The sequence below is a fragment of the Capra hircus genome, chromosome 7, assembly GCF_001704415.2.
Source record: "Capra hircus breed San Clemente chromosome 7, ASM170441v1, whole genome shotgun sequence".
NCBI lineage: Eukaryota > Metazoa > Chordata > Mammalia > Artiodactyla > Bovidae > Capra > Capra hircus.
This window is the reverse complement of record NC_030814.1, coordinates 58,622,822-58,648,243: the sequence shown is the minus strand read 5'-3', so window position 1 is coordinate 58,648,243 and position 25,422 is coordinate 58,622,822. Positions and strand designations below refer to the sequence as shown.

Genomic DNA, 25,422 nt, shown 5'->3' with positions numbered 1-25,422 from the left:
TTTATGGTGAGAACATTACATAATATTCTCAGTATACAATATACTATTGTTAACTCTAGACACCATGTTGTACATTAGTTTCCTAGAACCTGCTCATCTTACACTTGAAAGTTTGTACCCCTCCCCTCTCTGGGGGACACACGTACACCCACGGATGATTCACGACAATGTACGGCAAAAAAAACCCCCAATATTGTAAAGTAATTAGCTTCCAATTTAAATAAATAAATTAAAAAAATTTTTTAGCTGTTCTGAGGCAGCCTGTGGGATATTAGTTTCCTGACCAGGTATTGAACCTGTGCCCCATGTACTGGAAGCATGGAATTTTAACCACTGGATGGCCAGGGAAGTCCCCTGAAAGTTGATGCTTTTCAACAAAACGCAGAGGAACCAGAGATCAAATTGCCAAAATCCGCTGGATCATCAAAAAAGCAAGAGAGTTCCAAAAAAACATCTATTTCTGCATTATTGACTATGCCAAAGCCTTTGACTGTGTGGATCACAATAAACTGTGGAAAATTCTGAAAGAGATGGGAATACCAGACCACCTGACCTGCCTCTTGAGAAACCTATATGCAGGTCAGGAAGCAACAGTTAGAACTGGGCATGGAACAACAGACTGATTCCAAATAGGAAAAGTAGTATGTCAAGGCTGTATATTGTCACCCTGCTTATTTAACTTATATGCAGAGTACATCATGAGAAACACTGGGCTGGAAGAAGCACGGGCTGGAAGAAGCACAAGCTGGAACAAGATTGCCGGGAGAAATATCAATAACCTCAGATATGCAGATGACACCACCCTTATGGCAGAAAGTGAAGAGGAACTAAAGAGTTTATTGATGAAAGTGAAAGAGGAGAGTGAAAAAGTTGGCTTAAAGCTTAACATTCAGAAAATGAAGATCATGGCATCCCATCACTTCATGGGAAATAGATGGGGAAACAGTGGAAATAGTGTCAGGTTTTATTTTGTTGGGCTCCAAAATCACTGCAGATGGTGACTGCAGCCATGAAATTAAAAGACGCTTACTCCTTGGAAGGAAAGTTATGACCAACCTAGATAGAATATTCAAAACCAGAGATATTACTTTGCCAACAAAGGTCCATCTAGTCAAGGCTATGGTTTTTCCAGTAGTCATGTATGGATGTGAGAGTTGGACTGTGAAGAAAGCTGAGCACCAAAGCATTGATGCTTTTGAAGTGTGGTGTTGGAGAAGACTCTTGAGAGTCCCTTGGACTGCAAGGAGATCCAACCAGTCCATTCTAAAGGAGATCAGTCCTGGGTGTTCTTTGAAAGAAATGATGCTAAAGCTGAAACTCCAATACTTTGGCCACCTCATGCAAAGAGTTGACTCATTGGAAAAGACTCTGATGCTGGGAGGGATTGGGGGCAGGAGGAGAAGGGAACAACAGAGAATGAGATGGCTGGATGGCATCACTGACTCGATAGACATGAGTTTGAGTGAACTCCGGGAGTTGGTGATGGACAGGGAGGCCTGGCTTGTTGCAATTCATGGGGTCGCAGAGTTGGACATGACTGAGCGACTGAATTAAACTGAACTTAACTGAACCAACACCTCCCCTTTTCCCTTACTCCTCAGCACTTGGCAACTACTGTTTTCTACTGTTTCTATGAGTTCAATGATTTTAGATTCCACCTATAAGAGAGATTATACAGCATTTGTCTTTCTTTGTTTGATGCATTTCACTTAGTATAATATTTCATTTCACTTATTAATATTTCACTTAGTATAATATCAAGTTTATCCATGTTGTCACAAATGGCAGATTTTAATTTTTTAGGCTGAAAATAAATAAATAAATAAAAGGTGAAAGGAGAGAGAGAGAAGCAGCAGTTAGGTTGTTTCCATATCTTGGCTACTGTGAATAATACTGTAATAAATATGGGAATGCAGATAGTTCTTGGAGAAACTGATTTCATCTCCTTTCAAAATATATCTAGAAGTGGGATTGCTGGATTATATAGTAGTTCTATTTTTAATTTTTTGCAAAGCCTCCATACTAAATATTTTCTGTAGTGGCTGCACCAGTTTACGTTTCAACTAATAGTACCCAAAGCCCCTTTTTCTCCACATCCTCACCAGTATTTATTTCTTGTATTTTTTTGCATAATAGCTATTGTAGCAGATGTGATATTTAATTATGTTTTTTATTTGCATTTCCCTGCTGATTAATGACATTAAGCACGTTTTCATGTACATGTTGGCCATTTGTATATCTTCTGTGGAAAAACACCTAGTCAAGAGATCTGCCCACTAAGAAAATTTTTTTAAATTAGTTGTACTCACCTATTTTGGATATTAACTCCTTATCAGACATGCTGTTTGCAAATATTTTCTTCCATTCTGTAGGTTGCCTTTTGATTTTATTGATTATTTTTCTTGCCATGTAGAAGCTTTTTAGTTTGATAAATATCAACAAATATCACTCATTGATATTTCCTCTTGTTTGTGTTTTTGGTGTCATATCCAGAAAATCATTGCCAAGATTCATGTCAAGGAGTTATTGCCCTATTTTTCTTCTAGGGTTTTTATGGTTTCATAGCTTACATTTAATCTCTTGGTTTACTTTGAGTTAATATATGTAAATAGTGTAAGAAAGGAGCTTGGTCTAATTTCATTCTTTTGTATGTGAATATCTGGTTTTCTCAGCACCATTTATTGAAGAGAATATACTTTCCCCACTTAGTGTTCGTCACTCCTTGTCAAAAATCAGCTGACCACATAACTATGGGTTTATTTCTAGGTTCTTTATTCTGTTCCATTGGTCTGTATTTCAGTTTTAATGATAGTACCATAGTATTTTGATTCCTATATCTTTGTAATAGTGTTTGAAATCAGAAAACATGATGCCTCGTGTTGTTGTTTCTCTGGATTCCTTTCAGTACTCGGGATCATTTTTGGTTCCATATGAATTTGGAGATTATATCTATTTCTGTGAAAAATGTCATTGGAATTTTATTAGGGATTGCATTAAATCTATAGGTGGCTCTGGATAGTATGGACATTTTAAAACAGTGTTAACTCTTCCAATTCATGAACATGTGATGTATTTCTGTTTATTTGTGTCTTTTCCCCCTTTTTTTTTTTTCCAGGCTTCCTTGGTAGCTTGGATAGTAAAGCATCTGCCTACAATGTGGGAGACCTGGGTTCAATCCATTGGTCGGGAAGATCCCCTGGAGAAGGAAATGGCAACCCACTCCGGTATTCATGCCTGGAAAATCCCATGGATCGAGGAGCCTGATGGGCTACAGTCCATGGGGTCGCAAAGAGTCGGACACGACTGAGCGACTTCACTTCACTTCTCTTTTTCAGTTTCTTTCATCAGTGTCATATAACTTTTATTGTATAATTCATGTATTTCTTTGGTTAAATTTATTTTTATGTATTTTGCTGTTTTTGATCCTATTTTAAATGGGATTTTTTTCATATAGTTTGTTAGTGTAAAACAATGCAACAGATTTTTTAATATTGTTTTTGAATGCTGAAACTACTGAATTCATTGATTAGTTCTAACAGTTTTTGAGTGGAGTCTTTAGGATTTTTTAAATATATAAGATCATGTCATCTACAATTTTACTTCTTTTCCAAGTTGGATGCCTTTTGTTTCTTTTTCTTGCCTAATTTCTCTAGCTGGACTCTAGTACTGTGTTGAATAGGACTGGCAAGGGTGAGTGCCCTTGTCTTGTTCCTCATATTAGAGGGAAAGTTTTCACACTTTAACCACTGAATATGATGTTGCTTGTTGGCTTATTATATGTGACCTTAATTATTTTGAAGTATGTTCCGTCTATACTTAATTTGTTGAGAGTTTTTATCATGAAAAGATAATGAACTTTTTCAAATGCTTTTTCTGCTTCTATTAAGATGATCATATTATTATTCTTTCATTAATTTTGTATGGAATATCACATTTATCAATTTGCATATGATGAACCATCTTTGCATCCCAGGAGTAAATCTCATTTGATCTTTTTTTTGGCTGTGCTACATGGCCAATGGGAAGCTTACTTAGTTTCCTGACCAGGGACTGAGCATGCTCCCTGAGCGGTGAACGCACAGAGTTCTAATCACTGGATGGCCAGGGAATTTCCCTAATTGGTCCTTTTTTTTTCATGTTACTTGGTCCTTTTAATGTACTGTTGAATTTGATTTGTTAGTATTTTGTTGAGAGATTTTGCATCTGTATTCATCAGGGATATTTGTTTGTAGGTTTTTTTTTTTTTCAGTCTGTAGCTTTCTTGAAGTAGCCTTATCTGGCTTTGATATTAGGGTAATGTTGGGCTTGTAAAATGAATTTGAGATTGTTTCCTTCTCTCCAAATTTAGGAAGACTTTGAGAAGAATTTGTATTAATTTTTCTGTAACTGTTTTGTAGAATTCACCTATAAAGCCCTCTGGTCCTGGGCTTTTACTTATTGGGAAGGTTTTTGCTGAACTCAGTGTCCTTATTTGTTCTTGGTCTGTTCAGATTTTTATTTCTTCATGATTCACAGTTGATAAGAGAATATATTTATTTCCTCTAGGTTTACCAATTTGTTGCATATAATTGGATATAGTAATCTCTTATAATCTTTTTTATCTTTGTGGGTATCTGTTGTAATGTCTCCTCTTTCATGTATAATTTTATTTATTTTAATTCTCTTTTTTCTTTGTAAGTCTAGCTAAAGTTTTATCAATTTCATTTAATCTTAAAAATCTTTTTTCTTGATCTTCTTTTTGTTTTTCTCTTTGTTATCTCCTTCCTTCTACTAACACTGGGCCTAGTTTATTCTTATTTTTCTAGTTCTTTTGAGGTGTAAATTTTAGTTATTATGTGAGAGCATTCATTTTTAAATTAATGTAGTTATAGTAAACTTTACTCTTAGAACTCCTGCTGCATTCTGTAAGTTTTTATATGTTGTGTTTCTATTTTCACTTATTTCAAGATTTTTTTATTTCATCTTTGACCCATTCATTTCTCTGGAGTGTGTTGTTTAATTTCTACATATTTGTGATTTTTCTAGTTTTTCTCCTGTTATTGAATTCTAATTTCATGCCATTGTGATAAGAAAAGACACTTGGTATAATTTCAATCTTAAAATTTGCTAAGACTTGTTTTGTGACTTAACACCTGATCTATCCTGGAGAATGTTCCAGGTATGCTTTAAAGAATGTATAGTCTACTGCGGTTGAATGGAATAGTCTATATATTTCTGTTAGGTCCATTTGATCTAAAGCATAGCTCAATGCTTCTGTCTGGCTGATCTATCAACTGTAGAAACTTGTGTATTAAAGTCTTCTATTGTTGTTGATTAGGTGCTTCTCAGGTGGTACACTGGTAAAGAATCTACCTGCCAATGCAGGAGACATGGGAGATGTGGATTCAATTCCTGGGTTGGGAAGATCCCCTGGAGGAGGAAATGGCAACCCACTTCAGTATTCTTGCCTGGAAATTTTCATGGATAGAATATCCTGGGGGGCTATAGTCCATGCAGTTGCAGAGTTGACTAACAACTGAGCACACATAAAATAGGAAAAAATTGGAAATTATTATTGTTGATTACTCCTTTCATATCTGTTATTATTTGCCTAATATAATTAGGTGGTCTGATGTTGGGTATGTATATATTTACAACTTATATATTCTCTTGAATTCATTTCTTTATCATTATACAATGACCTTCTTTGTCTCTTGTTACAGTATTTGACTTAAAGTATTTTGTTCAATATGAGTATAGCTACTCCTGCTCTCTTCTGGCTTCCATAATCATGAATATCTTCTTTGAGCTTATGTGTGTTTTTGAAGCTAGAGTGAGTGTCTTGTAGGTAGCACATATTCAAGGTCTTTAAAAAAAAATCCATTTAGCCACTCCGCCTTTTGGTTGGAGATTTTAACCCATTTTTATTTAAAATAATTATTGGTAGGTAAGGACTTATTATTGCCATCTTGTTAATTGTTTCCTAGCCATATTGTAGTTCTTTGTTCTTTTCCTCCTTTGTTGCTATCATTGTTTGTGAATTGATGGTTTTCCATGTTAGTGGTATACAGTTGAACAACACAGTGGTTAGTGGTGACAACACCCCATGCAGTCAAAAATCCACATAAAACTTATGATTGGCCTTCTGTATATGCAGTTCCACCATACCTATGGTTCCTCTGTATCTTCAGTTCCATGTCCTAGGATTTGTCAACTGCGTATTGTGTAGTACTGTAGAATTTACTTTAGGGAAAAAAAATCTGTGAATAAATGGACCTGCACAGTTCAAATCTGTGTTGTTCAAGGGTCAATTGTACTTTCATTACATTTTCTTTATCTTTTCTGTATCTACTATAGATTTTTGTTTTTTGTAGTTATCCTGTGGCTTACTTGAAACATAGATATAACAATTTATTTTAAGCTGATAACAACTTAAATTTGATCACATGCAAAAACTACCTTTTTACTCTGCTTCACACATTTTATATTTTTGATGTCATGATTTACATATTTTTATATTGTGTGTCCATTAGGAACTTATTGTAGCTATATCTATTTTGGAATGCAAAAGTAAGAAGTCAGGAGATACTTGAGGTAACAGCCAAGTTTTGCCTTGGAGTACAAAGTGAAGCAGAGCAAAAGCTAACAGAGTTTTGCCAAGAGAATGCACTGGTCATAGCAAACATCCTTTTCCAACAACACAAGAGATGGCTGTATACATGGACATCACTAAATGGTCAATATTGAAATCAGATTGATTATATTCTTTGCAGCCAAAGATTGAGATGCTCTATACAATCAGTAAAAACAAGACCTGGAGCTGACTATGGCTCAGATCATCAACTTCTTATTGCAAAATTTAGGCTTAAACTGAAGAAAGTGGAGAAAAACCACTAGGTCATTCAGATATATCTAAAGCAAATCCTTTATGATTATACAGTAGAGGTGACAAGTAAATTCAAGGGATTAGATCTGGTAGACAGAGTGCCTGAAGAATTATGGATAGAAGTTCATAACATTGTACAAGAGGCAGTGACCAAAACCATCCCAAAGGAAAAGAAATGCAAGAAGGCAAAGTGGTTGTCTGAGGAGGCTTTACAAACAGCTGAGGAAAGAAGAGAAGTAAAGAGTAAGGGAGAAAGGAAAGATATTCCCAACTGAATGCAGAGTTCCAGAGAATAGCAAGGTGAGATAAGAAGGCCTTCTTCAATGAATAGTGCAAAGAAATAGAGGAAAACAATAGAATGGCAAAGACTAGAGATCTCCTCAAGAAAATTGGAGATATCAAGGGAACATTTGGGCATGATAAAGGACAGAAATGGTAAGGACCTAACAGAGGCAGGAGATATTAAGAAGAGGTGGCAAGAGTACACAGAAGAACTATACAAAAAGGATCTTAATGACCAGGATAATCACAATGGTGTGGTCACTCACCTAGAGCCAGACATCCTGGAGTGTGAAGTCAAGTGGGCCTTAGGAAGCATTATTACCAACAAAACTATTGGAGGTGATGGAATTCCAGTTGAGCTATTTCAAATCCTAAAAGATGATGCTGTTAAAATGCTGCACTCAATATGTCAGCAAATCTGTCCAGTAGACATGTACAGATATGAATGTTAGACTGTAAAGAAGGCTGAGCACAAAAGAATTGATGCTTTCGAATTGTGGTGCTGGAAAAGACTCTTGAGAGTCCCTTGGACAGCAAGGTGATCAAACCAGTTTATCATAAAGGAAATTAAACGAATATTCATTGGAAGGGCTCATGCTGATTTTGAAGCTCCAGTACTTCCTTTGGCCACCAGATATGAGGAGCCAACTCATTGGAAAAGACCCTGATACTCGGAAAGATGGAAGGTAAAACGAGAAGTGGGTGGCAGAGGACGAAGTGGTTAGATATCATCACTGATTCAATGACATGAACTTGAGCAAACTTCAGGAGACAGTGAAGGACAAAGAAGCCTGATGTGCTGCAGTCTGTGGGGTTGCAAAGTCAAGCACAACTTAGCGACTCAACAACAACAATACACCATTAGCAAAAAAATATAAAGTGAGAAACACATGTTAAAATGATGTATAACATAACCACATTCATTTAAGAATGTATTCCAATATCAAATGGCAGAGTTCAACAATGGAAAACTACAATTACTTCTGCACCAACAAAATAGCTACAAAAATGATCATGTTGTCTCATTCTCTAACATATAACTCAGAAATTCTGTTTAATCAATAACATAAATCCAACCTTTATCAAAATTGAGAGAAAACATGCTCTAATTGGAAATAATGTAATCAGAAAGAATGTGGAATGACCTTTAGTAGTGGATATCAGTTTACTCACCATCAGGGAACTCAAAGCAAAACAAAACAAAAAGACATCAGAGAACTCATACTGGTGAAAACACAATGACTGTGAGAAGATGTTTAAATTTAAGTCAGTCAGTCTTTACCATACCATAGAGAATTCATACTGGTTAGAAATTTACTAATGTTAAGAATGTGAAGGCTTCCCTGGTGGTTCAGTAGCAGAATGTCCACCTGCCAATGCAGGAGATATGGGTTTGATCCCTGGTCTGTAAGGATCCCACATGCCACAGAGCAACTAAGCCCACATGTGCCACAACTATAGAGACTGTGCTCTAGAGCCTGGGATCTGCAACTATTTAGCCAACTCACCACAACCACTGAAGCCCACATGCCCTAAAGCCTGTGCTCCACAAGAGAAGTCACTGCAATGAGCACCCCATGCACCAAAACTAGAGAGTAGCCCCCACACACCTAGAGAAAAGCCTGCACAGCAATTAAGACCCAGCACAGCCTAAATAAATAAATAAAATTATAAAAAGAAAAATATGAGAAAGCCATTATTTGTGTGGATAATATAGTCAATACCAGAGAATCCATACTGATGGAAAATCTTGTGAATATAATGAATGTAGGAAGTTGTTTAGAACTAACTGAGTTCTTTTTGTAAACCAGAGAATTCATACTGGTGATAAACTTTATGACCATTAGTAATGTGGGGAAGCCTTTCTTATGTGCACACAAATTACTTAACATTGGTAACTTATACTGATGAGAAACCAATGAATGTAAGAAATATGGAAGGATATTTAGACTTAATGCAGTCTTTACCATGTATTAGAGAATTCACACTGGTGAGATGCTTTATGAATATTAGAAATGTGATAAGGCCTTCATTGTGTGTGGACAGTTTGTCCACATGAGAATATTCATACAGGTGAAGAATCATAGGAATATAAAGAACGTGGGAAGGTCTACAGACTTGATTGCATTCTTTCCTCAAGGCAGAGAATTCATACTGGTGATAAATTTTATGAATGTAAGGAGTAAAGGACAGCCTTTATGTGTGGACAAGTTACTCAACTTCAGAGAATTCATACAGGTGAGAAATCGCGGGACTATAAAAGAAGGACTTTAGACTGAATTGAGTTCACTCTTTAAGTGAGAGAATTCATACTGATGATAATCTGTACGAAAGCAAGAAATGAGAACATCATTATTGTGTCTGTACAAGTGACTTAATATGAGAGAATTCATACTGGTGAGGTACTGATTAATATAAGAAATGTGTAAAACTGTTGCTGGGAATATGAACTGATACAGCCACTATGGAAGACAGTATGGAGATTCCTTAAAAAACTAGGAATAAAACTACCATATGACCCCAAAATCCCATTACTGGGCATATACCCTGAGAAAACCATAATTAAAAAGATACATGTACCCCAATGTTCATTGCAGCACTAATTACAATAGCTAAGACAGGCAATCAACCTAAATGTCTGTACAGTGGAACATTACTCAGCCATAAAAAGGAATGCATTTGAGTTAGTGCTAATGAGGTGGATGAACCTAGAGCCTACTATACAGAGTGAAGAAAGTCAGAAGTAGAAAAACAAATATCATATATTAATGTATATATATGGAATCTAGAAAGATGGTACTGATGAACTTATCTGCAGGGCAGCAGTGGAGACGCAGACATATAGAACAAACTTATGGACATGGGGAGGGGAGGAGAGGGTAGGACAAATGGAGAGAGTAGCATGGAAATATATACCCTACTGTTTGTAAAATAGATAGCCAGTGGTAATTTGCTGTATGACTCAGGGAACTCAAAATGAGGCTCTGTGACAACCTAGAGGTGTGGGATGGGATGGGAGGTAGGAGGGAGGGGATATATGTATACCTATAGCTGATACATGCTGATGTATGGCAGAAACCAACACAATATTGTAAAGCAATTATCCTTCAATTAAAAATAAATTGTTTTTAAAATGTGCAAAGACAACCCACAGAATGGGAAAAAATATTTGCAAACAGTTGACTGGCAAGTGATTAATCTCCAAAATTTACAAACAGCTCATGCAGCTCAGTATCAAAAAACCAAACAACCCAATCAAAAAATGGGCTGAAAATCTAAATAGACATTTCTCCAGAGAAGACATATAGATGGGCAAGAAATGAAAAGATGCTCAGCATCAGTAATTATTAGAGAGAGGCAAAATTATAATCAGATATCACCTCACAAGAGTCAGAATGGCCGTTATTAAAAAGTCTACAAACAATAAACTCTAGAAAAGGTGTGGAGAAAAGGGGACTCTCCTTCACTGTTGGTGGGAATGTAAATTGGTAGAGCTATGGAGAACAGTATGGAGGTTCCTCAAAAAACTAAAAATAGACCTAGCATATGATCCAGCAATCCCCTTCCTGGGCATATACCTGGAGAAAAACGTGTTTCAAAAGCATACATACATCCCAACATTCATTTTAGCACTGTTAACAATAACCAAGACATGGAAGCAACATAAATGTTCATTGACAGATTGATGGATAAAGAAGATATGGAATAGTTAAAGTGAAAGTCACTCAGTAATGTCCGACTCTGCTATTCCATGGAATTCTCCAGGCTAGAATACTGGAGTGGATAGCCTTTACCTTCTCCAGAGGATCTTCCCAACCATGGGACCAAACCCAGGTCTCCTGCATTGCAGGCAGATTCTTTACCACCTGAGCCACAAGGGAAGTCCCAAAATAGTGGAGTGGGCAGCCTATCTCTTCTCCAGTGGATCTTCCTGACCCAGGAATTGAACCAGGGTCTCCTGCATTGCAGGTGGATTCTTTACCAACTGAGGTATCAGGGAAGCCCCCAATGGAATATTACTCAGCTGTAAAAAGAGTAAAATAATTCCATTTACAGAAACATGGATGGACCTACAGATTTTCATACTAAGTTAGTCAGACACAGAAAGACAAATGTAATATGACATTGCTTATATGCAGAATCTAAAAAAATGATATGAATGAACTCATTTGCAAAACAAAGACTCATAGACTTAGAAAACAAACTTATGGTTACCAAAAGGGAAAAGTGTGGGAGGGGAGGTATAAATTGGGAGTTTGGAATTAACATATACACTCTACTATATTTAAAATAGGTATGCTAAAAAATAAAAATAGATAAGCAATAAGGATTTACTGTATAGTGCAGGGAACTCTACTCAATATTCTATAATAACCTACATGGGAAAATAATTTGAAAATGAATATAAGTATATACACACAACATTGGAAGTCAACTATTCTCCAATATAGCATACAGATTTTAAAAAACATGGAAAGATATTTAGACTCAGTCCTTACTATAGGTTAGAGAACTCATACTGCTGAGAAGCTTTATGACTATAAAATACTTAATAAGTCTTTACTGTGCATGAACGACTTACTTAATACCAGTTTAGTAATATTGGCCAAAAAATCCTCTGCGTGTAATCAAAATGGGAAAACTATTAGCATGCATCAACAGGTTCCTTGATAATATTCATATTGGCAAGAAGCTCTTTGAGTGTAAGGAATGTGTGAAAGCTTTTAGACATATTTCAATCCTTAGTACATGTCGGTGAATTTACACTGGTATGAATTATTATGAATATATGGAATGTGAGAAAGCCTTTAATCAAAGAAGACATCCTGATATGCAAAAGAGAATTCATAATGATGAAAATTCTATAAATATAAAATATGTGGCAAAGCCTAAAATAGTGGCTATCAGGTTACTCAATTTCAGTGAATTCATACCAGGTAGAGACTCTATGAATGCATGGTATGTGGAAAGACCTTTATTCATGTTAGATATCTTAGTTTTCATCAAGTAATTCATTCTGGTGAAAACAAATTTTAGGAACTTAGGAAGAACTTTAGGCAACATTTACATCTTTCTCAGTTTGGGAGAATTCATAATATAATTTAATTAACAAAGAAAGCCTTCATTTTTTATACTTCTGTTTGTAGATAATCAGAATATCTATCCCAGAAACAAAATGGGTAGTGTAGAAACTCTGTAGTAAAAGCTAATTTATGTTCTTATGTCTTTTACTGGTGCAGTTTTACCAGGTATAATTTGGAATTATAATAGTTACTTTGGAGAAATTTTGATATAGACTAGATTGTACATTTTGAGGCACAAAGGAAATCATATTTCTACTTCCCAGTGGAGTGCTTTATTTAATTTCTGTGAGGACTCTTCCACCTTGAAACTGGACTTTAAAATTGCCTGACATAATAATTGCTTAAAGCAAATTAAAATCATGAGAAAATTAGAAATGCCTTATTTGTAGATCCACAAAAGCCCATTACATTCCCCTCCATATCTTTTCTACTTTTCCATTACCCATCTTTCACTTCCAGGACCTTGTTCAATTTTCATTGATTCCTTACTTTTACCCCTCTTCCTTTTCCTCAACTCACAAAACTCTCATTTACTGCATCTTAAATTTTATGTTCTCACTTGGGAAAGACTTCAACATGTAGCTATGTTTGGATTTCTGTGTCATTGTTTGGACTTCCCATAGCCCAAAATAAAAAAGAATAATGTTTATTAAGATGATCATGTGGTTTTGTCTTTTATTGATTTAGAGTTTTGCACTAATAGATTTTCAGTTGATGAAACAACCTTGCATTACTGGGATAAATCACCATTAGTCATGATGCTTTATCTTTTCAAAATTTTGCTGGATTCAATGTGCTAATATTTTGTTGAGTATTTTTGTCATATTCATAAGAGATATGAGTAGGTTTTAAAATTTTTTATTTGGCTGCACTGGATCTTACTTGCGACTTGTGGGATCTTCGATCTTTGTTGTGGCAGGTGAAATCTTTGGTTGCTGCATGCAAACTCTTAGTTGTGACATGTGGGATCTAGTTCCATGACCACAGGTCAAACCCAGGCCCCCTGCGTTGGGAGCACAGAGCCTTATTAGTCACTGGACCACCAGGGAAGTCTCTATATGTTCTTTTTTTTCTTATAATATCTTGTCTGCTTTTACTATCAGTGGCCTCATAGAATGAGTTGAGAAATATTCCTTCTTTTTCTATTTTTTGGCAGGTGTGATGCAAAACCTCTATTAAATGACTACCTGACTATCTGATCCTGGGATTTTCCTTGTAGAAAGTTGTGTTTGTTTTTTTTTTTTTAAATGACTAACTCAATCTCTTCACTTGTTATAGGTCTATTCAGATTTTTATATTTTTTCTATAATCAATTTTGGTAGTTTGTGTCTTTCTAGGAATTTTCCCATTTCACCTACATTATCTAATTTGTTGGTCCACACTTGCTCACAACATAGGAACCTTACCATATATGATTCTTATTTCTACAAGGTCAGTACTCATGTTCTTTCTCTCATTTCCAATTCTAGTAATTTTATTCCTTTTCTTTTCGTCAATCTAGCTAAATTTTGTCAATCTTACTGATCTTTTAAAAGAACTGTCTTTTAGTTTTATTGATATTTTATTTTTTTCTGTACCTTAGTTCATCAATATCCATTATGTCTTACTATTTATGTTCTTCTGGTTTATTTAGATTTAGTTTGCTCTTCTTTTTTTCCCTTCAGTGTCTTAAGGTAGAAGTTTAATTTATTAATTTAAGATCATCCTTCTTTTTGAACTTGCAGTTGTAAATTTCCCTCTAAGCACTTGTCTCCCATTAAGGTTTGGTATGTTGTGCTCTATTTTTATTTACCACAAACTGTTATTTTTTTGACACTTCTTCCTTTGATGATAGGTCATTTAGTAATATATTATTTAATTTTTACATATTTTTTGCATTTCCCAATTTTTTTGTTATTAATTTCTAATTTCCATTAAAGGGGAACACCCTTTAGTGAGTTATCTTTTTTAATTTATCAAAACTTGCTTCATGTCTTGGTTATGGTCTATCCTGGAGACTGTTTCATGTGTACTTGAGTACATTTTAGTACATTGAGTGTACATTTTATTGATGGAGTTTTCTGTAGAAGTCTATTGTATCTAGTTTCTAGTATCTAGTTTCTACAGACAGTTGTTCAAGTCTTCTGTTTCCTTGTTGATCTTATGCATGGTTATTTCATACAGGATTGATAGTGGAGTATTGAAATCTCTGTTGTGGAATTATAATGTCTTAGTGTTGGTTTCTTTATATTTATTCTTTGGAGTTCCTTGAGTTTATTGGATTTGTAGATACATGTGTGCACTTTGTTGCTCAGTCATGTCCGACTCCTTGCAACCCCATGAACGGTAGCCTGTCAGGCTCCTCTGTCCATGGAATTTTTCAGGCAAGAATACTGGAGCAGGTTGGCATTTCCTACTCCAGGGGATCTTCCTGACCCAGGGACTGAACCCATATCTCTTGCATCTCTTGCATTGGCAGCCACCCGGGAAGGCCAGTATATTTTAAAAATAATCTTTCTACTCATTTCTCCTTCTCTTCTCACTCTTGGGCTCCAATAATGTATATATTCTAATTCTTGGTGTCCCATGAGTCCCTTAGGGCTCCAGTTACTTTTCTTCAATCTTTTTTCTTTCTGTTCCTCAAACATTTCCATTGTCCTACCTTCCAAGTCTGCTGATTCTTTATTCTGCCTGCTGGTTTTGGCTGTTGAACTACCCTGGTGAATTTTTCACTTCAGTTATTGTATTTTTCAGCTTAAAAAAAAACTTTGGTTGTATTGGGTCTTCATTGCTGCGTGGGCTTTTCTCTAGTTGTGACAAGTGGGGGCTCCTCTCTAGCTGTAGTGTGTAGGTTTCTCATTGTGTTGGCTTCCCTAGTTGTGGAGCACCTGCTCTAGGATGTTTGAACTTCAGTAGTTGTGGCTCCCAGTCTCTAGAGCACAGGCTCAAGAATTGTGGCACATGGGTTAAGCCACGCCACAGCATGTGGGATCTTCCCAGATCAGAGATCCAATATGTGTTTCCTATATTGGCAGGAAGATTCTTTACTGGTGAACCACAATGGAAGTCCTCAGGTTTGTTTTTTATACCATTTTCCTATTGAAGAGTATCTTGTTTTTCCCCCAGTGTTTTGGATAGTGTAAACAATGCTTATAATGCTATTAACATTTATCTAGAGGTTTTTGTGTGAATGTAAGTTATTACTACTCTGGGATAAGTACCCAGGAGTGCAATTTTAAGTCTATTTTTTCCAAAAGAATAGGCAATTATTTTCCAGAATGACTGTTGTGTTTTATATTCTTAGAAGCCACTTATGAATGGTCTAGTTTTCTGCATCCTTGCTAACACTTGATATTTTAACTTTTTATTTTAGTCATTCTGGTAGGTATATAATGATATCTTATTATAGTTTTAATTTGCATGTACCCAAATGCTACTGATATTGAAAATATTTTCATGTGTTTCTTTGACATCTGTATATATATTTTGGTGAAATGTTTCTTCATGTCTGTCAAGGTTCTAATTGGGCTATTCACCAAAGCAATCTTGAGAAAGAAGAATGGAACTGGAGGAATCAACCTGCCTGACTTCAGGCTCTACTACAAAGCCACAGTCATCAAGACAGTATGGTACTGGCACAGAGACAGAAATACAGATCAATGGAACGAAATAGGAAGCCCAGAGATAAATCCACGCACTTATGGACACCTTATCTTTGACAAAGGAGGCAAGAATATACAATGGAGAAAAGACAATCTGTTTAACAAGTGGTGCTGGGAAAACTGGTCAACCACTTGTAAAAGAATGAAACTAGAACACTTTCTAATACCATACACAAAAATAAACTCAAAATGGATTAAAGATCTAAACATAAGACCAGAAACTATAAAACTCCTAGAGAACAGGCAAAACACTTTCTGACATAAATCACAGCAGGATCCTCTATGACCCACCTCCCAGAATATTGGAAATAAAAGCAAAAATAAACAAATGGGACCTAATTAAAATTAAAAGCTTCTGCACAACAAAGGAAACTATAAGCAAGGTGAAAAGACAGCCTTCAGAATGGGAGAAAATAATAGCCAATGAAGCAACTGACAAAGAATTAATCTCAAAAATATACAAGCAACTCCTGCAGCTCAATTCCAGAAAAATAAACGACCCAATCAAAAAATGGGCCGAAGAACTAAACAGACTTTTCTCCAAAGAAGACCTACAGATGGCTAACAAACACTTGAAAAGATGCTCAACATCACACATTATCAGAGAAATGCAAATCAAAACCCCAGTGAGGTACCATTTCACGCCAGTCAGAATGGCTGCTATCCAAAGGTCTACAAGCAAAAAATGCTAGAGAGGGTGTGGAGAAAAGGGAACCCTCTTACCCTGTTGGTGGGAATGCAAATTACAGCCATTATGGAGAACGATGTGGAGATTCCTTAAAAAACTGGAACTAGAACTGCCATACGACCCAGCAGTCCCACTGCTGGGTATACACACTGAGGAAACCAGAATTGAAAGAGACACATGTACCCCAATGTTCATCGCAGCACTGTTTATAATAGCCAGGACATGGAAGCAACCTAGATGTCCATCAGCAGATGAATGGATAAGAAAACGGTGGTAAATATACACAATGGAGTATTACTCAGCCATTAAAAAGAATACATTTGAATCAGTTCTAATGAAGTGGATGAAGCTGGAGCCTATTATACAGAGTGAAGTAAGCCAGAAAGAAAAACACCAATACAGTATACTAACGCATATATATGGAATTTGGAAAGATGGTAATGATAACCCTGTATGCAAGACAGCAAAAGAGACACAGATGTATAGAACAGTCTTTTGGACTCTGTGGGAGAGGGTGAGGGTGGGATGATTTGGGAGAATGGCATTGAAACATGTATAATGTCAAATGTGAAACAAATCGCCAGTCCAGGTTCGATGCATGATACAGGATTCTCGGGGCTGGTGCACTGGTATGACCCAGAGGGATGGTACAGGGAGGGAGGTGGGAGGGGCGTTCAGGATGGGGAACACGTGTACACCCACGGCGGATTCATGTTGATGTACAGCAAAACCAATATAATATTGTAAAGTAATTAGCCTCCAATTAAAATAAATAAATTTATATTTTAAAAATAATTGGGCTATTCAGTTTTTTACTGTTGAATTTTGTTTTTTCATTGTACATTCTAGATATGAGTTCTTTGTCAGTTTTATGTGCTTGCAGACAATTTCTCCAAAATTTTAGCTTTTATTCCCATACCCTAAATATGGTATTTCACAAAGTAAACTTTCTTAAATCTTGATGAAGTCTAATTTATCAAAATTTTCCTTTTACACACTATGCTTTTGCTATCAAGTCTAAGGACTCTTTCCCTACCCTTAGATCTTAAAGATTTTCTCCTATTTTTGGTAAAAGTTTTAGAGTTTTATGTTTTATTTTATGTTAATGATCCATTTTGAATTGATTTTAATATAAGATATGAGACTTTGGTGGGTCTTTTAATTTGTTTTTTTGTTTTTCCTAACAAAGTCCAATTGCTGTAACAGTATTTGCTAGAAAAGCTATCTTTCTTGCATTTAATTGCTTTTGCACCTTTGACAAATTCAGTTAATTCAGAACATTTGAGTGGGTCTATTTTTGGATTATTTATTTTGTTCCATAGATTGATCTACCTGTCTATTTATGTACCAATAATACGACTTGATTTCTGAAGCTGTATAATAACTCTTAAAATAGGATACACTGGTTCCTTCTAATTTTTACTGTTTTAACAAATTGCTTGAGGTATTATAGTTCCTCTATCATTCCATATAATCTTGTCTGTCTATAGAAAATCTTGTTGAGGTTTTGGTAAAAATTGTGCTAAATCCATATGTTAATTCAGGGAAAAGTAACATCTCCCCATGACATATTGAGTCATCCAATTCATGAACACAATAGAAATTCCCGCTTATTTAGATATTCTTCCATTTCTTTCATCAGTGTTTTGTTGTTTCCAGAATATGGTATACATTTACACCTAAGTATCTTTTTTGAGCTAATGTAAGTAGTATTGTATTTTAAATTTAATTTTGGTATGTATATTTTCATTGTTAGTATATGAAAATACATTCATTTTTGTATGTTTGTTTTCTGTGACATTTCTGAACTCACTTTTCTAGGAGGTTTTTAAAAATTCCTTGAGGTTTTAATGTATACAGCTGTGATATCTGTAATTAGGGGCAGCTTTGTTTTTCTCATCCATATTCCTCTTATTTCCTTTTCTTGCTTTATTGCACGGAGTAGAACTTCCTGCACTATGCTAAAGAGTAGCATTTGGCCTTGTTTCCAATCAGAGGTTGACACATTCAGTTCTTCACAATTAAGTATAATGTTTTCTGGAATCAACATCACTGGGAGAAATATCAGTAACCTCAGATATGCAGATGACATCACCCTTATGGCAGAAAGTGAAGAAGAACTGTTCATGAAAGTGAAAGAGGAGAGTGAAAAGCTGACTTAAAACTCAACATTTAAAAAACGAAGATCATGGCATCCAGTCCAATCACTTCATGGCAAATAGAAGGGGAAACTGTGACAGGCTTTCTTTTCTTGGGCTCCAAAATCATTTTGGATGGTGACTGCAGCCATGAAATTAAAAGACTCTTGTTCCTTGGAAGAAAAGCTGTAACACATCTAGACAGCACATTAAAAAGCAGAGACATTGCTTTGCTGACAAAGGTCCATCTAGTCAAAGCTATGGTTTTTGCAGTAGTCATGTATGGTTGTGAGAGTTGGACCATAAAGAAAGCTGAGTGCTGAAGAATTGATGCTTTTGAACTGTGTTGTTGGAGAAGACTCTTGAGGGTCCCTTGGACTGCAAGGAGATCCAACCAATCAATCCTAAAGGAAATCAGTCTTGAATATTCATTGGAAGGACTGATGCTGTAGCTGAAGCTCCAGTACTTTGGTCCCCTGATGCGAAGAGCTGACTCATTGGAAAAGACCCTGATATTGGAAAAGATTGAAGATAGGAGGAGAAGAGGACAACAGAGGATGAGATAGTTGGATGGCATCACCGACTTGCTGGACATGAGTTTGAGCAAGCTCCGGGAGATGGTGATGGACAGGGAAGCCTGGTGTGCTGCAGTCCCCTGTGTCGCAAAGAGTCGGATATGACCGAGGGACTGAATTTTCTATAGGATTGTCATGGATGCACTTTATCAAGTTGAGAAAGTTCTATGATTTTTGAGGAAAAGTCAGATATAATTTTTATATTAGTTCATGTATAGGTAAAGTGTATTTTCCCTCTGGCCTCTTTCAGGATTTTTTAAATTAAACTTTTTATTTTGGGATAATTGTACATTCAAATTTAGTTGTAAGTCATAATACAGAGAGATCTTGTGTACCTTTCACCCAGTTTCCCCTGATGATAACATAGAGTAAAACTGTAGTACAATAATATAACTTTAATTTAATCTTTGATTTTTAACAATGTGAAACTGATATGCCTAGATGTAGATATTTTGGCATTTATTCTGCTTAGTGTTATCTGAGCTTCCTGGTTCTGTGATTTGATGTCTGAAATTAATTTGGAGGAAATTCTCAGTCATTATTATCTCAAATATTTTTTCCTTTTCTCTCTTTCTTCTAGTACTCTCATTATGTGCATGTTATACTTTTAAAAATTTGGCCTACTGTCCTTTGATTTTATGTCCTGTTTTTTTAAAACCTTTTTACTCTTTGCTTACCATGTTCTGAGGAGTCTATTGATGTATCTTCTAGCTCAGAGATTCTTTCCTCATCCATGTCCAGTTGACTAATGAAGATCAAATTCATCATTAGTCATCAAAGTTATCTTTCATTTCCTTTACATTTTTAAAAAATCTCTAACATTTCTTTTTGATTCTTCCTTAGGACTTCCATCTCTGTTTACATTGCCCATCTCTTCTGTTCTTATATATTGTCTATTTTATCCATTGATGTCATTAGTATATTAACCATAGTTTATTTAAATTCCCAATCTGATAATTTCAACATTCCTGTCATGTCTGGTTCTGACGTTTGCTCTGCTCTTCAAATTGTGGAGTTTTTTGCCCCTTTTGGTATACCTCATAATTTTTTATTGATAGCTGGATATAATATACCTGGTAGAAAGAACTGCTATAACTAGTCTAGTCATAATGAGGTAGTGAGGTGTGGGGAGAAGGGAAACATTCTATAGTCCTATGATTAGGTCTCAGTCTTTTAGTGACCTTATGCTTCTGCACTATGAACTTCACAAGTGTTTCTCATTCCCTCCACTACAGGTCAGACAGGATAGCTAGAATGCCCTGGAATTGGGTATTTTTCTTCTGTCTTATGGAAGGTTAGAGTCTGCTGGAACTGGGTATTTCCTTTCCTTTAGGTCAGTTAGGCTCTGATAATAAATAATAAATAATTAAACTTCCATTAATTAGTTTCCCCTGAGGGAAGGCTTCTTAAGAAGCAAAGAGTACTCTGGGTATTTCACAATGTTTCCTTTTCCCCTCCCACTGCCAGAAACATGAAGGGATTTTTTTTCTGATATTTACTGTAGGCATATGGTCAAGCTCTGGGAGATAAATTTCAAAATATTTTTTCCCTAAGCTAAGTCACTCCAGTTGTGTCCGACTCTGTGTGACCCCATAGACGGCAGCCCACCAGGCTCCCCAATCCCTGGGATTCTCCAGGCAAGAACTCTGGAGTGGGTTGCCATTTCCTTCTGCATTGCATGAAAGTGAAAAGTGAGAGTGAAGTCGCTCAGCGACTCTTAGCGAGCCCATAGACTGCAGCCTACCAGGCTCCTCCATCCACGGGATTTTCCAGGCAAGAGTACTGGAGTGGGGTGCCATTGCCTTCTCCTATTTCCTCCACCTCAAAATGCTTCCCCCTAGATTTTTCAACTCTGAGACTCTTCCACATTGAGCCTCAAGCACTTTATGCATTATAATTTAAATACTCCTGCTCCAGCTCTGATTCCCATAGTGGCTTCTGCTCTTGGGTCTCTGTATCAGTAATCTCTGACTTTCTGTATTTCCCTATTTCTTTTATTTTGGGGGCAGTGGTTTGCCCTATGTCCTCCCTTCTCTTACATATCCAAAAGAGGTTGTTGACTTTTTTCAGTCTGCTCAATTTTTGTTGTTAGAATGGAGTGGTGATTTCAAAACCTCTTACATTCAGAACTAGAAACTGGAAGTCCTTGATAGTGTCTTTTGATGGAAAAATTATTTTTCAACTTTTTCAGAGTCTAATTTGTCTATTTCTTATTTTGTTGCCTGTACCACATACAGGGAATCATCACCAAATTGAAAGTCATGAAGCTTTTGCCATGTATTCAGCTAAGTATTTTACAGTTTTAAGTCTTAAATTTAGGTCATGGATCTATTTGAGTTAATTTTTGTATGTGGTGGTCAGTAAGGGTATAACTCATAATGATATCCTGTTTTCCCAGGTGGTGCTAAAGAACCCACCTGCCAATGCAGGAGACGTAAGAGATGTGGGTTTGATCCATGGGTCAGGAAGATCCCCTGCAGGAGGGCATGGCAACCCACTCCAGTCTTCTTGCCTGGAGAATCCCATGGACAGAGGAGCCACAAAGAATTGGACATAACTGAAGCAATTTAGCATATCCTGTTTTCCCAGCACCATTTGTTGAAAAGACTTATTTTTCCTCCCCTTGAATGGTCTTAGCACTTTTGTTGAAAATCGTTTGACCATATATGTAAGAATTTCTTTCTGGATTCTTTTTTTCTATCCCATTGGTCTATGTGTCTGTCTTTATGACAGTGCCACACTGTTTTGTTTACTGTAGCTTTGTATTAAGTTTTGAAATCAGGAAATGTGAGTCTTTTGGCTTTGCTCTTTTTCAGGATTGTTTTGGCTATTTATGGTCCCTTGAGATTCTGTGTATTTCCATATGCTTGCCTGCTAAGTCACTTCAGTCATGTCCAACTCTTTACAATGCTATGTACTGCAGCCCACCAGGCTCCTCTGTCCATGGGATTCTCCAGGCAAGAATACTCAAGTGTGTTGCCATGCCCTCCTCAAGGGAATCTTCCTGACCCAGGGATGGAAACTGTGTCTCCTACATCTTGTGCATTGGCAGGCAGGTTCTTTACCACTAGTGCCACCTGGGAAGCCTATGTTTCCATATGCTGCTGCTGCTGCTGCTAAGTTGCTTCAGTCATGTCTGACTCTTTGTGACCCTATGGATTATAGCCAACCAGGCTCCTCTGTCCATGGGGAGTCTCCAGGCAAGAAGACTGGAGTGGGTTGCCGTGCCCTCTTCCAGGGGGTCTTCCCGACTCAGGAATTGAACCCGAATCTCCTGTATTGCAGGCAGATTCTTTACCACTGAGCCACCAAGGAAGCTCATGTTTCCATAGACTAATTACCAAAAACTAAAGAAGGAAACCATTTTGTCACCACCAGAGAGAAGACAAAAACTGTAAAAAGATAATTTATTTCAAATATGAAGCTTTAAAAAAGCAAGATTTTAAAGTAAAGTGAGAGTGACAGGAAAGGTGTAATGCTTTTTCAATGCTATTTTCAAGGAGAGGTGGCCAGACTCCAGAGCCTGCTGCTCTCACTTCTGCTCCTTACAGCCTGAGGGATTGGCAGTGGCCAGATACATTCTTGGTCCCTGAGGAAGCCAAACACAGCACCTTCGTGGGTCGCATCACCCAGGACCTGGAGCTGGAGCTGGTGGAGCTGGTGCCATGCCTGTTCTGGGTTGCATGGGGAACTGGTTCCACAGGGAACTTCTGAAGATGAATCTGAAGAATGGCATTTTGTTTGTGAATTCTCAGATCCATTGGGAGAAGCTGTGTGGACAGAGGGCCAAATGTAGTATCCACCTAGAGGTAATCGTGGACAGGCCGCCTCAGGTTTTCCCTGTGGATGTGGAGGTGCACGCTTTAATAAAAATCCTCTGGTCTTTGGAGCAAGAGAAACAGGTTAATTTATTTCTGAATCTAGATTGCTAGATTCGTATTTCCCGATAGAGGGCGCTGCTATCACAGACATTGGTACCAATGCTAGTCTAACCCTCAGCTCCAGGGTTTATTTCTCTTTGGGTGTACAGGCACGTGGTGAACTAAGTCACTTTAACTTGAATTGAAGTCTTTGGATAAGAAGAAACAACAGAACTTCATTTATGATTGACAGCCACTGGGACGGGAGCAAACCAGAACTAGAAGGTACAGTTCAGCTGCTGATCACAGTGCTTGACGCTCCATTGTTTGCCCAGGCCGTGTACACAGTGTACTTATTAGAGACTATAGCAAATGGAACATTAGTGATCACATTAAACACCTGTGACGCTGATGAAGGTGTAAATGGTGAAACTGCCTTTTCCTTTGGCAATGATATCCCTCTTGACATAAAAAGAAACAGCTTCAAAAATAATTCCAGCTCAGGGGAAATTAGGCTATTTGGTAGACTGAATACGAAGAAATGAAACCCTATGAAATTCAGGTAAAAGCAGTTGATAAAGGAGGTCCTCCAGTATCAAATGACTGCAAGGTTTTAGTGAGTGCTGGATGTAAATGATAACACTCTTTACCAGTTAGAGGACCCTTCACTCTGCACTGTCATTGCCTTCATCTATTTGTCCAACTGTGACTGTGGTGTCAGTGGGTAGGTGACCTGCACCCTGAGGCCTCATGTCCCCTTCAAGCTGATGTCCACCTAAAAGAATTAATTGGTGTTGGACAGAGCCCTGGACTGTGAAAGCATGTTGAAATATGTGGTGATGGTGACTGTAAGGTGCTCACTTTCCCTGTCGACCACGACCAACATGTTCGTGGAGGTGGCCAATGTGAACTGCAACATGCCTGGCTGCTGCCTCCTGAGCTGGGTGACTGGGCCGTGCGGTGAGCCAGCTGGTGGCAGGGTAGGTGAGTGCGGGCCACGTGGTGGCAAAGGCGCACACAGTGGATGCGGACTGGGCTATACCACAAGCTGTCTTAAGGACTCGGGGCTACCATGTGTGTTTCTCATACAAGCTGTAGCCGGTGGTAGGTGGCGAGCACAGCGCGTTCCTCGTGGGGCTGTACACTGGCGAAATTCACACGACGCACGCCCTGGACAAGGTGGACGCACTGCACCTGTTGGTGCTGGTGAAGGACGAGGGTGAGCCCGCGCTGCCGGCCATGGCTACTGTGCCAGAGGACAGCAGCCGGGTGCTCAAGGCCTCTTTGTGGGCTTCGATGGGCATCGCCGGAGCAGAAATGGTGTTAGTGGGATGTCAACGTGTACCTGACCATCACCATCTGTGCGGTGTCCAGCCTGTTGATGTCATGCTGCCGCTGTACACGTCGCTGTGGTGCTCCGTGCTGCCCAGCGAGGGTGCATGTGGTCCACGAAGCCTAAGCTGGTGTGCTCCATCATGGTGGGGAGCTGGTCTTACTCTCAGCAGACTCAGCAGAGGGCGGGTGCTCTGGGGAGGGACCACCCAACACCGACCTCATGGCTTCCAGCTCCGTTTTTGTTCAGGTCTGAACACGCTGGGAGGAAATGAATATCCAGAAACAAATTCGGATCTTTCTGGTAATGTAAATTCAACTTCCAAGCTTTAGGTTTAGTTTTTTAATTTTTTAACTTATCTAACCATCTTTTCAAATGTCACTTTAAAAACTGTATTCCAAGTGTTCGCTAAAGTCAGAACAAATCTTACCATTTATTGTAGATGTTTATTCTATTATATATTGCTGCACCTTGAATGGAACTTGGAGTCAAACAACAAGCACATATAGGGACAAATCATCATACTCCTTGGTTTAAATAGCAGGATGCTTTTGAAAGAAATACTGAAGTATTAAGTAGGTTTGAGCATATTTAACATAGGATCTTAATGTAGTCAAATACAGTGACATTTTCAAGTTTATTTATATCTCATAATGAAATGTCCAGCTCCGGACAAAAAATTATAGGCAAATTTTTAGAAACCATTTGCCTTTCCTTAATATTTTAAGTTTCAAAGTGGGCAATTTAAAAAATCATTTTAAGCAAAAGTAATTTAAAATATATTTTAGGATGATATTTTAATTTTTGTATTAAAATAGTTATTTTTTGGTTGCCATTATGGTCACTATCCTGATGCCAATGACTTTGAGTTCTCCTGGTTCTAGAAAGATTGATATGGAATGATTTTGTTATTATAGGATCATTGAATAGGCAACACTTACTGAGCACCTTCCATT

General features: G+C 37.3%; 1 protein-coding gene across 1 annotated transcript; it reads left to right on the top strand.

Moving 5' to 3' along the window:
* On the top strand, positions 22,749–24,721 carry LOC102186304 (protocadherin alpha-1). The gene is given in 12 exon segments (XM_013965469.2): positions 22,749–22,851; positions 22,854–22,951; positions 22,954–23,131; positions 23,134–23,303; positions 23,469–23,552; positions 23,787–23,857; positions 23,936–24,113; positions 24,232–24,462; positions 24,464–24,512; positions 24,515–24,574; positions 24,577–24,653; positions 24,656–24,721. Coding segments are annotated over 12 exon segments (1,365 nt in total).